The sequence below is a fragment of the Maylandia zebra genome, linkage group LG12 (genome assembly GCF_041146795.1).
Source record: "Maylandia zebra isolate NMK-2024a linkage group LG12, Mzebra_GT3a, whole genome shotgun sequence".
NCBI lineage: Eukaryota > Metazoa > Chordata > Actinopteri > Cichliformes > Cichlidae > Maylandia > Maylandia zebra.
The window spans coordinates 32,454,157-32,471,093 of NC_135178.1; the positions used below are offsets into that span (position 1 = coordinate 32,454,157).

General features: G+C 38.1%; 1 protein-coding gene across 3 annotated transcripts in view; it reads right to left on the reverse strand.

Annotated features, from left to right (window-relative positions):
• Positions 1 to 16,937, reverse strand: part of ksr2 (kinase suppressor of ras 2) — a 120,193-nt gene that overhangs the window by 49,364 nt on the left and 53,892 nt on the right. For all 3 annotated transcript variants that reach the window (XM_076891119.1, XM_076891120.1, XM_076891118.1), the window contains one exon: positions 8,229 to 8,401. In XM_076891119.1, the coding sequence (XP_076747234.1) occupies positions 8,229 to 8,401 (173 nt within the window). The remainder of the gene's footprint in view (positions 1 to 8,228; positions 8,402 to 16,937) is intronic.

The window sequence follows — 16,937 nt, forward strand, 5'->3', positions numbered from 1 at the left end:
ACACGCGTCAGGCCATGGGGTTGAGCATGTGTGTGTGTGTGAGAGAGAGAGAGCCGATGTGTATGTGTGTGTCTATTTTTATGAAAGTTAAAAAGAAAAATCTAACTACACAGAATCGCAGGGATACGCGTTTCTCTTTGTCCGTGGGTTAAACAGATGGGGCGGGTGTGTGCATGTGTGCAGAGATAAAGAGACTGCTCAAGTCTAGGAGCCTACTTACAGCCAAATATAGTTTATTTGACGTTAGACTGAGATGCCTCTCTACCTGATTGACTGAACGCTAAACACTATTCTCCATAGAGAAGAAATTTGTACTGCGGGTAGAGGAGAGAAAAGTGAAGCGAGCGACAATTGAAAAACACAGAACACAAACAACATGAAAAAAAAAATCAGACACAAATTCTAATCATTCTCATTGTCAATGCTATTACCAAATCATCTCACCCACACCTACTCTCATCATTTTCAGAATTATCAAGGTCGAAGAGCTCAATGGACAGATTGCAGCACTTTGGCAGTTTGGATAAAAGCTTCAATCAAATGGTTGAATGCAATCAACGGCACACATAACTGGCACAGTACAATCAAGAGATAATCAATAGCTTACGTCTGGAATACCAAACAAATACAGCAGAACACACCATTAGAACAGACAGTTTCTATGAGAATGTGAAGCATGTTTAACAAGATAAGGGTCTGACATGAGGGTATACATACAACGGACTGGGCAGAGCAGCAGAAAAAGTCAACGGGACTGTAAAACTGTGTGGGTGTTTGCTGCATAATGTGCTGCATTATTGTACATGAGTGTTATAGGAGTGACATGTTGCACACTCCATCTTATTATTCTTATTGTTCCCCAAAAATTACACAGTTGAACAAAGTATTGTATTTGTTTGTGGAATAGCACAAGACATAAATGAAGGAAGGGGTGATATTTTTTTTTCCTTTTCTATTCCCATGTGACAAAAAAAAACAAAAAACGAGGAACAGGAGAAAAGCAAGGTTGCACAGTTGCTATGACAACAGCAACACGCCGATCTGGCTTTTTTTTTCTTTGCAAATATACATATATATATATATGAGTGTGTGTGTTAACATCTTTGATAAACAAGAACACATAGATACATAACTGCAAATAGCATATATGCACATGCACAAAAGCTGTGATACACTGACAATAGCAATCACAACGCTGGAAAAACAGCAATTATCTTGAATGAAACAAGTATCTCAACACTGCCTTATAGATGGTGGGAGTCTTTTAAGATTGCCGGTTTAAGCATGCCAGTGAGGCAGAGGGAGGAGGGATGGGAGAACAGATGATGCCTGGAGGTCTTATGGCTCGGTAAAGACTTCCTCAGTTGGAGAACTCGAGCTTCTTGGAGCATGCAGACAAGCAACCCAACCAACAGGCACAGCATGTTTTAGTAGTGAGGCAAATCTTAGCCAACAAAAGGCTTTCAGGTTCCACCTTATGTCCCTATGCACACATGTTAAGGCCCATTGCTTTTGGAAAACACTGACAGCAACAGCTATTTATTGGAGTAAATACAAAAATTTGCTGAGCAAAGTGAGCCCTTATGCCCCCCCACGTGCCACTCCATCTTATATAAAACTGAATAAACAAAGTAAATTAGGGGAATGCTTCTGTGGTGCACATATCACTCTGTAACTTAGGATAACTTTAGAGGCTTTTGTCAATTTCTCAAAATCGGTTGTTTTTGTTACATTATCCTGCTGGCTAGTTGTCTATTAAACCATTTTGTTTAGATTAGCTGAGCTGTCAGTGGGATCTTTTGTACACACAGTGTTAAGAAAGACTCCTCTGACTTGTGGCATTTCTTTCTAACACCTTTGAGCTAATATAAAGCAAGGATCAGTCTGACACTAACTAACCAGTGTTTATGGACCCATCTTCAGAGTTTCAGGGTAAGACCTCGATGAGAAAGTTTTAAGCCAGATTGAAAGTAAATTAGGTCCTGCTAACAAACTTTTACAGTCTGGAAAGCAGTTTTTACTTAGTAGTCTGATGGTACAGGACAAGACAATTAAATGAAAAGTTATTATATAGTCTTAAACAACAAACAAACAAATAACAACAAACAGTAGGGGAGCATTGGTTGAGAGGCCAAAAACAGATACACATCCACACTTACAGCAAATTTTAGAATTGCCAGTTAACCTTGCATGTCTGCAGACTGTCAAAGAGAACATACACATGCAAAAAAAAAAAAAAATTGCAGTCAGGGAAACAAATATGTATTAGGGCAAAGGACAGTGCACTACTCTACCTTCTTTCAATGCTGTATTTATTTTTTTTATTAAAGTATTCTGATTTTGTGGTTTTGATCAAGAATAAGAACAATTGTTATAAAAATGTGGTTTAGTAAGTTTTACTAGCCACAAAGCAACAAAGTGATGACTCTCCAAGCCTGAGTCATCATGTCAACAGTCTTTTCAGTTTTATGTACTAATAGCTGTGTATCTTTCCTAGAATACTGAACTGAGACCGACTAAACCGTTCTTCTTAGATAGCCAGTTTTCCTCACGCTGTTTTAATTTCAGTGGTTATTTAGAGCCCTTATCTATTTGCCAATTCTCAAAGGGACCTCCATTGTGGTACCACATTTGGTTGCTAGGAGATCTGTGACGCAACACGCAACTGCAAAGCATCTATGCAAGGTTAGGCAGAGTGGGTGACGTCACTGGCAAACATGTAGAATTAAAAAGAGTGAGTTGTGTACCAAGCACATGAACATTTAAGCCATTTATATCCACAAGCACACACTCTCAGACTCCCACACTCTCCATCCCTCCCTCTCTCGTTCTATCTTACTCACGCACAAATACACACATCAGTTTTGCAGCAGGCGTGTGTTTTGGTCCGTTGCCAGCGCTTGTACTGGATCTTCAAGTGGACACAAGGCATCATCACAAGCTAGGGAGTCTATCTAAGCCAACTGTGTGAACTCAAAACAGCCTGAGGCACTAGAGGTGAGCTGCCCATACAAAAATGTCCCTCTGTGGCTATCATAACTTTTCAGATTGGACAAACAATGACTTATCATACCACCTGGAGCGAGAACGAGAGCTCAAGAAAATGAACTCTCACTGGCATAGCCATTCTAATGTTTATTGCGTGTAGGTGTTTGGTTATATGTGGTGTACGTGTCAAAACGTCAGTAAATAGTTTCACTTTTTAGAAGCAAGAATTTTCCCCTTTTTTTCTTGTTTCTCTGTTTTTTTGAAGGGGCATCGGTGGATAATGAAGTTGCAGAAACCTGGGCACAAATGTTTGCTTGGCAAGAGCCACTTGCTTTTCAGTAATTAGACATAATTTCGAACAGGATAAACTAGTTCATCATCAAATCATTATAGAGAGCAATTTACCTCACTGGATAATGAAAAGAACCCATCACAATACAACTTCAAATGAAAAATAAAGCAGACTTTTATCTTTTTTTTTTCCCCATCAGGAAAACTTTCTGCAACAAGATAAAAAAAATAAAGTTCTTTAAACCAGCAATCACACTTACACTGTGTTCTCCGGGTCCAAAGAAGCAACATTACACTTTCACAGCTGTTTGTTATGTTGGCAGTTCAGCTATCCTGGCGATAATGTGAGGTTAAAGGAGTTTATGCGCTAATAGAGCTTTTTCACAGCAGACATTTTGGCATACCATAGCATGAAAAGCACAGCTGTGATTAATACTATAAATGATGAGTGCCTTCCATTTAGGTGAGCCAATTCCAGAGTCCTAATAATGACCATGTTGGCATTGCTTTCTGACTCAGTTACTAAAACCCGACTGCTTTAAAAAAAAACATTTCACCTGCCATATTCATGCTCTGATGAGTCAAAATAGCTCCTCTTAGAGTACTGTGCAGTATCAAGCCATCCCTCATTTCTTTATGTTTTACATAAATATAAATACAGTATATAAGGCAAAAACAGTTTGCACAATTAAAAAAAGCTTGAATGTCATTATTTAATTCTTCAACAAAGCCTGAACTCTCTTAGGTAAGCCGGTTTGTAATTTCTTTAAGTCGTCTTCGGGACTAGTTCTCCAGGCTTCTACAAAGCTATTCTTTGCATGTTGGCTGCCTTTTGTTCTGTTCTCTGTCAAGGTGATCCCACATTGCTTCAGTGTTGATGTCCAGGCTGTGAGGAGGCCAGTCCATGACTGATAGTGTTCCATTGTGTGTTTGTCTGACTAGGTATGCTATTACTGTATTGGCAGTCTGTTTGGGATTCTTGTCATGCTAAAAAAAATGAAGCCGCTGCCAATCAGATGCTTTCCAGATGTTATTGCATGGCAGGAGAAAATATGATGGTACTTTTCTGTGTTTATAGTCCCATAAACTTTGATGAGATCTCAGCACCACTGGCTGAAATTCAGGCACAAACCATTACAGAGCCTCAACCGATGGTGGTAGACTCACACTATTATACTCCCTCCTTGCTAGATTTTTTCCTTTTTTTATTATGTGACTTTTAGATACTGTATATTTACTCTAGATCATGTTTTAGGCCTCTTACTTCTTCTTTATCCTCCACTTAGTCAGTTTCCAAAAGTGTTTTAACCTCCTAAGACCCGAACTCTTCCACAGCATGCATTTTAAATTTTTCTTTGATATTTGGGCTGATTGGGGCCCGATGAGTGTAAAAACAAAGAATTACCAGATTTTTTTTAACCTGATTTTTGTTTCTAAGAAAAATAAGAGCCACATATGAGGATATTCATTTAAAATTTTGATAGAACAGTAGCAGTATAATGTCCTCGTAAGTGGATATCAGGCCCTTGTAGAGCAAAATTCAGTATTTTGGTCTAAATAACCCAAAATGTGATGTCCACATATGTGGACACCAGGTCCTAGGCGGTTAAGGACATACCACATGCTATACTGAGATGCCACGATTTTTTCTAATAGTTCTTTGGGAATCAACCTTTTTGTGCAAAAATACTGTGTTATCTTTGGCATTTTTCCGAGATTCAACTGAAGAAACTAGAGCATATTATGTGTTTATTATGTGCTTTTGTGACAGGCTGCTAGGAAACAAAAACAAATCCTAAAATTAAGTTCAAACAAATTTCTCTAAAAATGCACACGTACAAGGACCACACTAAAAATAAATGAAAAAGCTGCCAATGTCTGAAGAAAAGGTCCTTCAGAAGAACTATTGCTCAAGGCCTCCTAAAAATGAGAAGGAAAGTCCAGCACCTAGGAAGCAAAATATAAAGAAATTAGGTCTGACTGAAGATTTTTGCACAGTTCTGCATGCGATACACCAACGTGTACATGTAAGATAAATCAATTTTATCACATTTAGGACAGTCATTTAATTTCCCAGCCAAGTGTGGATTTACCATGTGCAGTGCATTTGAAGTGCATAGCATGATGGTATTATTTTTACTGGGGCTTTTTAACTCAAATAGCTCCATTAAAAACTCAGCTTACAAATATCCTCCCTTAGATGTGATGCATCGATTGGAATCACCCAGTAGGAATGGTAGAAATGTCAAAATGCAAGCGACAGATGATTAATAGATATAATATGATAGAATAATAGACTTATTATTTTAAATTGAATAAAGATCAACACACACAATAACCAGTAGCTGCAGATTAAATGAGAAACTATCTGCAGCTTGTCTCCAGAACCTAACAATGTGCCAAGGAGTGCCTGAGCCGAAATACACCACTGTAATGGAATTATATTTGTAATCATAACCAGCTTCTCAAGGTGGAAAGCCAAACAAACTGCTGACGTCTCAGCTTCAACTGGGCACTGACTCATCCCTGGCAGACAGCGTTTGGTCCTGGTTACCTCAGCCAGTCTCGTAGCTCCTCCGCATGTTTTGATTCAAACGACTTGCAAGATAAGTAATAACACTGCTGGCTGGAGGGCCCTGACGTATGAGATGGCTGTGATACCATAAACCCAAACATAGACACGGGATGGATGTTTAGCCTGGCTGACCTGGCAGTTGCATACTTGCCCAAATGCTCACACAAGCGTTCACACACACAAACAGATTGCTGAACTACTATTCCTCTGGGCAACTTTGTAAACATTGTTTTTTCTCTGCTCTGTTATTTATAATGAAACACAATGAGTAAATAGTGATCTGATGATTCACGCTGTCTTTTTTCGTTAAGCACAATTTTGCCATGCCGGTCATTGTGTCAGCTATTGTGTAAAATTTTGTTTGTTATTTTATCAAACAAGTACATTTTTCCACCTGGTTATCAATATGATAAAATAGATTAAGCAGATTTTGTAAAAGCTTACAGTTAATTTAACACAGATAGACGTACTCCCTTTTTTTCTTTTGCAGTCAGTGCTCGAGTTGTAAATAAATAAATAAAGTTCCACATAAAAACAGAACTTGGATGTTGCCCTTCAGCATTTAGTGTAATTGACACCGGCACAAACAGTCTTTCTAACAGTCAGCTGTACTGAGGAAAACTGCAAAGCACGCCTCAAGGAAATAGCTCACATTAAAGTGAGAAATCACAGGTGATATTTCAGAGCGAGCAAGCTCAATGACTCCTCCCAAAGAGCCTTAAGGGTGTATGAAGCTGTACGACTCCTTCAAACTTGTCCACAGTAGAGCGCTTATTTTGGGTTGCGGGTATAAAGGCAGGTTTCCAAACCAAGCTGTGATACCCACCGTGTCTAATAATGCTTTCTAGTACAACAGGATAAAAAAAGGCAATGTGTACTTCCTCCAACTCCAAAACTCTTTATCTACGTAAGAAGTTTATTTGTGCTATAGCCTAGAGCAGACCGTGTTAACTTGGACGATGCAGTTTGGTGGTTTTTCAGTTCGCACTCCCACGACACATACGGGAGGGGACATATAGAAGTATTTTCAATGAGAATAAAACAGTAAATCCATTCTCTGATCGATTTATGTTGTGTTTTTACAAACCGTGCTCACCTCACAGAAGCCACCACTTCTTATTTGGTCAAGCTTAAAGCTCACGTTGCAAGTTCTGATTTGCACAGTGTGAAAAAAGATACTTTTATTGTGGGTATTCACAGTCGTTTACAGCATGCTCACTTTAATGTTCTCCAGCTGCATAAAAGGATGTGCTGTGAGAGCAGATCTGTTGCTCAGGTAGCATGATGAGTTGACTAGAATCATCATCAGGACAAACCTACTCTTCAACATGGTGAGATAATTACTTATTTACTTAAAAAGAAACACTGCATCTTTTATATATTATCTGTGGGTATAAGCCAGCATCTCTGGCTTAAAATATCTGTAAATAACTCACAATGGAGGCACCAGGTTTTCCATCTCTTATTAAGCTAATGGAAAAACAAATCTGAATTAGAAATAATAATTCATACATCACTGTTTTTCCTTATAACATACTTATTAATATTTTATTACCGGTAATAATTTTCTATCAGAAATCAAGTATGAACCTCCTTAAACCAGAGATTTTTACAAGCTTCGTCCTTTTTATGTTATTAAATAACTGATAGTTTTGGTCCAAACCTTGGACATCTGTACCCGTTTTGCCATACTAAATGCATTAGCATTTGAGACTATGCCATTAAATTCACATATATCAATTTCACCTTTCACCTCCTTTTTTTCTTTTTCTAAATGTGTGATTATTCCATGTCATGCCTCAACCAACAAGTATGCACAGCTTTGTCCCTTATACCAGTTAGTGAAGTTTTGCATGGATTCCGAACACTGAGTGTTATCCATTCATCACCCGTTTCATTGACAAGACTTCCATTACTTTGTTTCCCTGCATTTCCCCCATCCCCATCTCCTCAATCTAATGGCTTCCGCAGAATGTCTTAATGTATCAGCCAATAAGGCTGCCAGTGTGCAGCAACACACAACCTCCGGTCATTATTGTCACGACCTGATTGTCTATTTATTGCATTTACCAGCAGAGCTGTACTAAAGCATTTTTTAACAAAAATAATTACTTTCAGCAGTTAAGTAAGAGCAGTTAAAGCAAGTGGTTTCTGCAGGTGGCAAGGCATAGTGACAAAAAACTGATGAACCAACTGAGACTTGACCCAACTAAAAGCAGAACAACATCCCAGGAATGAAACATTGCCAGAGAACTAAATAATCAGAGTAGCAGTAGAGTAGATTATGAAAGGGATACGTTCAAAGTATTAAGAAAAATGTAATTTCATTTTAAAAAATCAGTGTGCGATATTTAAAAAAAAGATGTTCACTTACTTGCAGAGGGTGTTTCAGCATGAACAGGTGGTGTAGAAGGGATGAAAGAGGGGAAGAAGAAGGATCGCAGAGATCGTTCAGTGTGGAGGGGTGAGCGCTGTGTGGGCAGGTTCTCACAGCTGCCCACACTGCTGTGGATCTTAAGGTTCAAGGGCTTGGTCTTCTTCTTGGCTCTGGTGGACAACAGACAAGAGAAAAATATAAAATTGAGACATTAGAGGTGAGTGCAGCAAAACTAAACAAGAAACCAACATGTTCAAATGATATTTACTATAATTAAACAGTCTGGACTATTTGTTTTTGCAAAGACGCACAACTTGAAAGCTGGACAGGAAGGCTGCACAGTTTTTGGGGTATAGCTATTCCTGTAGTCACAACCAAGGTACAAACACTGCAGTCACCATCACATAGAAGAGAAAACAGAATTCTACACCAGAATAGTTCACATATGGAGAACATAATACAGTTTAGTGGCAAGAAATATTGCATATTAAGTAAGGGAAATGAAATGTACCTATCAGTCACCATCATTATTATTCTCACACCTATATATAATGTACACCCTACACCTGAACGTAACAAGAATGCAGGTGGACAAGTACAAATAAGGCATATATATTAGTTTACGTTGCATATTGTGTATTATGCATTAGAGTAATATCAATAATGTACTTATAACACCGAATAACAAACACTTAGAACTTCACTGTATGTTCATTGTACTCCAGAACGCTGGAGAGATTATATCTCTCGGCTGGCCTGGGAACGCCTTGGTATTCCCCCGGACAAGCTGGAGGAGGTGGCTGGGGAGAGGGAGATCTGGACCTCTTTGCTTAGGCTGCTACCCCCGCGACCCGACCTCGGATAAGCGGATGAAGATGGATGGATGGATGGATGGATTTTTTCTCCGCATCACAAATCTGCTAACTTAACAGAACTCAGTGCAAAGTACCAAATATATGTATTTTCTGCACAATCACATAAACAAACAAAGAGGTGCGACAACATCTTGAGCCACAGCAAGTATGGTGTACCGAAATACCAGATCAGCAACATTAAGGGCTCTAGTATTAATGATAAAGTCAGGAAAGCTGGGAGTCATTTTCATAGCATGATAGCACAGCCATCGCTGTCATGCTAGAAGAAAACACACTGCTGTCGGGGTCAGAAAAGCAAGTAGGATCGAGGAACAGAAGATTAAACAAGACACTAATAAGAAAAAGAAAAACAGCTTTTTTTACTGCGATTTTATTCCAAAGTTTGGCTCCGACTCAACCATTTGTGGATGTTGGAAAACCCTATGGTACTGCTTTTTAAAGTTGCACACCTCCATATGGACACTTGCCACGTAAGTATGTAAGTGTGTTCAAACTGATGTGAAGTATCTTCATGCAATGCAATAAAAGTTACCATCTTGGCTATAGCAGAAGGGGTGGGAAGAACCGATAAATATAGGTTACAGACAGAAACCTGTAAGGTGCTTGAAAGACATCCTTTTTTAATTGACTAGTATTGAGTATCAAGTCAAAGTGAAAATCACCAAAATTTTCCCATGATCACTTCTGTTTGCCAGCCTGCTTCCACTGTGGAAGCTTGTCATTTCAGAGCTGAGGTCTGAATAATTAAGCTTGTAGAGCAATTTGTCTTTGTCAGCTGTCAATATGATTTTTTTTCTAACAAAACTTTTGTGTATTTCAATAAGGTATTCCTTGTAAGTACACAATTCCCTGAAATATGAAAGACAGACAGCTGTGAACTGAGTAAACTAAGAGACAAGCTACACAGTTTGGGCTAATTACAAGAAAAGTGTGTAATTTAGCTAAAAATATCTCAAGTGACTTGCAAAACAGACTTTTCTAGCTACTGGTATATCTGGGTTCTAAAGTGGAGCCACTGGAAAGTCTGGAGCCATTGCTCATATTAAAGCATGGTTCACGGTTAACCTGCACTAGAACTTCAAACGATCACATTAGCCTCTTATCTAATGTACTCAGTCAGGCTGATAAAATGAACCATTATTCCTACAGGATCCTAAATACACTAACTTATGTTATTATTGCAGCTCAGGAGAACACGAGGTGACTTTGTGGGGATAATTGGAAATAAAAGTCGTCCTTCATTAGAGAAAATAATCCACAGACTGTTAATTACGTCCCTGTAAATTAGAAATGCAAACATTCGCTGTGATAGACGTTATCGGCCATATTTTCTCATTTTAATTTCTCTACTTTTTTTGATGTGAGGCTAAATTTACTCAGGCTATGGAAAAGATTTTGCCCGTTTTGCAAGAATGTACTGTACTGTGCAAATGTCTTTACATTTTTGTTCAGTGAGCCAGGAATTCTTGTACTTTCTCCAAATGGTATTGAGCAATAGTTGTGAAACTATTTGTGAAAGTCTTTCATAGTTTTTCTTTGGGCACTGGCTACTTTTTCCACCTAAACTCTTAGACAAGTCTGTTTACCTGACCATTTTTAGAGACACGTGTTTGGAGTTTATTTAGTTTGCTTGTTTGTTAATGCTGACCTATTCATGTGTCATAACAGAACAGACAACTTAACAGAAAACCAATTTTATATTGTATATTTGTCACAGAAATAGCAGAAATACACGTTTTAACGATGGTAGAAAAGTCTTTTTAAAAGTACAAAGTGGATGAAGCAAAACAACAAAGAAAATCCAACTCCAAATGGCAGGCAGTCACAAGGGAAGCATTCAGACAAAGACCAAAAGACTAGAGCAAGTCTATAAACACACACTTGAACAGACTGAGGGCTAATCGGAGGAATGAGACACAGCAGGGGAAATGAAGCACAGGTGAAACTAATTAAGCCAATGACAGGAAATAAAATTAAATGCAAGACCCAGAAGATACATGATTACCAAAACAATACAGGAAAATAATAACTGGAAGACTGGACACAGGAGAACTTGACACAGTAGGAAAAGGGGGGAGGGGGGGGGATCCAAAAACCCTGACAAAAGAACCGAGAGGTAAATCAGGCCCTTTAAGCTTCTGATCTTTCTGAGTTAGCTTTGATATTTTGATACTTCCAAACCATCAACATGTCTGTTAGACCTCATTCTTAAAAGACTGCTCAAAGAAGTCATGCTATTAATAATTATTTGATCTTAGGTATGATCAAACCATATGTCTTTGAGGTGGTGGTAATTAAACCATTACTTAGAAACCATCACTTGACCCAACTGTCTTAGCCAATTATTGACCAATCATCACATTTTTTTAATTTCTGAAAGAGTAGTAGTAAAACAGCTAACAAGTCATCTTCATACGAATGTTTTATTTCCATCATCACATCATAGAAACAGTAAATATAAAGCAAAATGAAGAATTTTGCACAGACTTTCAATATTTGGGATTACTATACAGCAGCTTTAGAATTTCTTGGTCTACTTTATTTGTTTAGTCATATTATATAAAAAAGTCATTATACTACATATTCCATTTACCTTAATATAACAGCTGCCTTTAGGCAACTGTTGTGATTCCATGCTATATAAATGAAACTGAACTTAATTTAAGTGAACTGAAATGCAAATGTTTGTTACTGAATTAGTCAAATTTCTTCATAGTTCATCTCATATTATGAAAGAACGAGAACTTTTCACTTTCATATGAACAACCTCATTGGTGTACAGTAAAGCAAGCCATATGTTAATGCCAGGTACCTGCTAACATAAGAAGGCAGAGTAACACCCCCACCCCCTGGGACCCCACTGTGCCCCCTCCAAAAGGAGTGCACAATGTCCCCTCGTTGCTAATTTTGGAGTAATAATTACTGCTCCAGTTTCAATTACCTCTTTTTCCTGTTTTTCCCCCCAATCTGTAATTTAAATATTGTCTAGTAGACATTCTTATATTTGTAGGTGGGTCAAAAAAAAAATAGCAGAAAATTAGAAAAAGACAAAAATGATTCTGAAAATGCCAACACTGGCATGTAGGTGTGTTTGGGAAACCACTCTTGTTATAATTAAAGCCAGCAGAAGCAGAGACATCTTTGGTGCTACTATTCTTTTAAGTACTGAGTCTAACTAGTGAGAGTTTTTTAATAAGCACCATTAAAAGAATGCCATATTAGCTATTAGCAGTTCCTGACTGCAAAGTACTCACTGCTGTACAAACAACAATCCCTGGATTACTTTAACAATGTGACAAGTGCCAGGCAGGTTCAACAAAGACTTTTTTCCCCTAAAATTCTTAAGCCGATTTATCGGTCACAATGAAGTTTGGAGATAATGATATCCAAAGGAAGAGGAAATAACACCAAATGGCATGAATATGAGATTTATGTTTGTGTGTCAGGGCTTAAGAACTGTGGGTTAAAGACTGCACCAGTCCTTCTCTATGTAGATGTAATTTACTTTAATTTGCTGCCAATACTCTTAAGCCCCTTGATGCTATGTACCACAGTTCTCTTCAATGTATCACTGAGGACAGTTTCAGCACCCTTCATTGTATTCTCCATGCAACAAGAACTGTCTTTTTTTAATTTACTAGGCTATTTTAAATAAACTGTCATGTTATTCATCATCCACCCTGTATGGGTTGCAGAATATACAAAAATGCATTATCTTTAATGGCCAATTTATTACAAAAAAAAAAAAACAAGGGAAACTGCAGTCTGCTGTTATGCATCTCATAGGATGAAGTGTTAGTTTAAAAACGTATTACTCCAGGGCAATTTCAGCTTCTGTTGGTTGATGTTTTATATAATAAATGTCCCTGCTTTTTGTAACTGTTTTTACTCTAGTATCCATCCATTCATTCATCCAAAGAACAAGGGAAATATGTGATTCTTTATATCCTCAAGTAATGTTAATCCTGTTTTAGAACTGCAGAACTTGAGCTGACGTAAATGAAACAGTCATGTAAAAATAAACAACTAATCTCCATCCATATAAATCCCTGCAGAAACATAAATAACCACACTGTAACCGGACATATCCTCAGGAATTTTACTTTAGCGACATTGGATTCACAATTGTAAAAATTTGATGTAAGACTGAAATTTAGGATTTTAAGTGACACCGAGACTGAAGTTGCAGACTGATGAGCAAACGCAACCAACAAAAACAAAACAAAAGAGTTGCACTTGCACATAGAAGACAATGAATTTTAAGTGTCCAAACAAACACAGACCACAAGGAGACAGGTGAGAAAAGGAGACATGAGGAGAGTCTATCTGTGAAAAACTGACTTGTAAAAGTAGTAAAATGAATGCTGAGTTCTGACTTATCATGGAAAGTGTTAAATCCCACAGGAATATTTCCTCCCATGTCAGTCTCCCACTCCCTACACTGAGTCATGCAATTAGACCTGTAAACCAGCCCGGCACTTCACTCCCATCTCCTGCAATAAGGAAGCAGCCTGCAGGTTATCACTTCTTCGTCACAGAGCTTTTGTCAGCTATTCCGATTAGCCCACTTTATGAAATTTGAATCTAAATTAAACCATTCATCTCCCTGCATGCATGCCTTTATCCTCTCCCCGAAGATGTAGATGTTCAGTGAGGGAAAAGTGAAAATGAATGTGAAGAGTAGGGAGAGGATTCCCAATTTTCATTTTGAAAACGTTTGTCAGTGAAGGCAGGCGGGCGAGAAGGAGGGGGAGGAATTTAACTCTACGGTGGTTAATGCATCTATTCAGATGCCTCACATATGAAAAGTTCAAGAAAGGAGAAACTTAAAGAAAGAATACACAAAACAGAGAAGGAGGAGGAGGTGGGTTACTTGTCAACTGTCAAGAGAAATCAGCCACAGTGTGAATAGTTGAGATGTCTTTTGATCTTCTCGACAATTGTACATAGTGACGCATAACTCACAGATGGAAATCACTGCGTGTTTGTGTCACATTTCAGGTAGCATTTCTGAGTCTCTTAATCCTCCTAGATGCTCTGTACTGACAAAACAGGAATGCCAAAGCTTTTTTTTTCCAAGTACCATTCAGTCAATTCGCCTAAAATATTGTAGTGAATAAGTTATCGTCTGTGTCATGTTTATTACCTGCTAATTTCTTATTCACACACTTTTTTCCAGTTACATCCTGTTATTATCCATCCCTGGGATCATTAAAAGGTCATTTGCATGTGTTTTGAAGTGAGTGAAAGCGCAATCGTAAGCTTCCCTAACATATTAATAAAGACATCACAAATTATGATACTGAAATTGTACGCAATGGGGTTTTTTTTGCTTATACTATGCATGGAATGGACTTTGTCATCATATCTATAAAGGGAGTTAAAGTAATCAAGTAACATTTGGAGTACACAGAGTAAAAAAGAAAGTAAATTCATCAGTACAACATATCCAATGTACTTTGGCCATACTTTAACTTTTTGTTTTTATGAAATTCACTTTAAATTTCCCTGATTGCTTACACGTTTTAGAAATGTGATTTGCTCTTCATAATATGAAAGCTATGGAAAAAAAAATCTGACATTCATGCACACGCATTCATCCACCCACACCCTCCACAGTCCCTTTCCCCACACTTGCAGAGATGCTAATTACAGTGACACCTTTAAGCAAAAGTTCCATTTGATCAAGGACAGAGGTGAGAGCAGGAGAGCAGTGATCCATCAAATGGCACGTTTCCTTTATATTCTGACATATCAAGAGGGCTTTAAAAATGCAGAATATTGCAGAGCTATCTGCCTAACTAGCTAGCAGTTGTTCACTATACAAATTATATATCTAAGTGATGCTGTGATCCTGCAATTCATTTGAGCTCTATCTAATTAACACTTGTGTCCATCTAGAGGGGTAATTTACTTGCAGGGTTCCATCTGCATACCTACACTTTATTCATCAGAAATATGCAAGGGAGCTCTGCCGAGACTCATACGACACCCTGTTGCTTTTTATGCAAATGGAGCTGTGGAATAATATCTGTGGCAACCACTGCTCTTTGCTGCTTTAATAAAGTTGGTGGAAAATGAAATAAAGGTGGCTAGAATAATGATTGCAACAGAGAATTACTGTGAGCCCTTAGAGTCATCCTAAGAAGGCTGTATTGTTTTCAGACGTCTGCAGAGTCAGGCTTGTGTGGAATAAAAGCAGGCAGTCTGGCATGATATTTTTTAAAAGAAATGTTGCAAAGCCAATGTCCAAACTTAGCAGAACAAAGATTTACAGTTATTATACAACAAAGTGTGACGTAGGAAACATTCTATTATAATAATGCATTTTGAAAACAGTAAAGACTTAAATTCGTGTGATTAAACACCACGTACACGAAGGATTTAAATGATCTCAACACCAAAAGACACAAAATGATGCACAAATTTCAGTTACACTTTAAAGTATGCATGTTACTTATTTTGTATATTAGGGATTTATTTGATTTTAGAGTAAGTACAGGGGAAACAAAACAGCCTTCGTGATATTCAACACAGACTTTGTTTTGCTTTTTCGAAAGGGAGGAGGTAGGATTTCACATCAACAAGAGTTCACAAAGTTTAAGCTGTGCGAATGTAACAAACAGCTAAAAATAACTGAGATAATGAAAAAAAAAATCAAGCGGTGAAATGATCAGATGGGTGGTAAATAATATCCCCAGGTTAGCTAAACTTATGTGGAAGAGAAAACAAAAGTGAACTGCATTACTACATTATTATCCAAACTCTTGCACTGTTATTGAACATACCCTGTGTGCATACCCAAAAAGTTTTACTACAACAGTTCCAAGAGAACCGTGTTCAATTTTAATAACCCAAAATCAATGCTAGTGAGAACAAGTGGACATGTTCTTAATATACAATTAGAAAAGAACAACACTAAATGATAATTGTTTTCCAAATTCACAATATTGGTTGGTTATTAAAGCAGAAGCTGGACGTAAGACACTGATGTTACAGTAATTTAAAGTAATTTAAAGAAAACTCTCCTTAAGAACAATCTCAGCTTCAAATGTGAGGTGGCAAAACCTTCTCCCAAAGATGATCAACAACTGTGCTACCACTATTGAAGAAATCACTAGACACTCATGTGGTCTCATTTCAGACATTATTATTAAACTTAACAAATGTTAAGACAAGTCTTTCAAGGACAAAAAGAAGCTATGAGTGTGTTTGTGTGTGTGCACGGATGCGTGTAGTTGTGCATGACCACAAATTATGTTCTAGTTGCCTGATAATATCTGTTGAAATGGTTGGATGATGATAGCGCACAAGTGTTTGAAATCCCTCTCTTGTTATGTCCACATTAACTGCCAGCATCTCCTGCTAAGATATGGGAGGGGGTGTCATTTCACTGTCAAAGGCCAGGGAAAGCACAGTGCTCTCAGGACAGAAAGGTCATGTGTGTGGTCTGGGTTGGAACGTGAACATGAAGCTGAAGAGACAGCAAGAAACCCAAGGCGAAAAAGGCGGAAAGAAACAAGGGGTCGTAAAAAGAGCAAGCCCGTGTGAAGGACAGAAAATGAGCAGGAGGAAGAGAGAATTCAGGAGCCAGTTGCCAAATGACAAGAGAGAAAAGCTGACAGGAAGGTGGACCGTGAGATTGTCTTCTCAGCAGCTCATCAGGAATGCATTTTGGTACACAATGACAGAGCAGATATTTTCTGGTTAAAATGTGCTATTTCTGCATGTGGTAGTATCACGTGTTACGTTCCCCTGGGGGGGGGGGGTCTAGGCGTTAAGGGGGAAGCAACAAAAGTGACCGGGTCAGAAAAAGGAGTCAGGGAGGCAA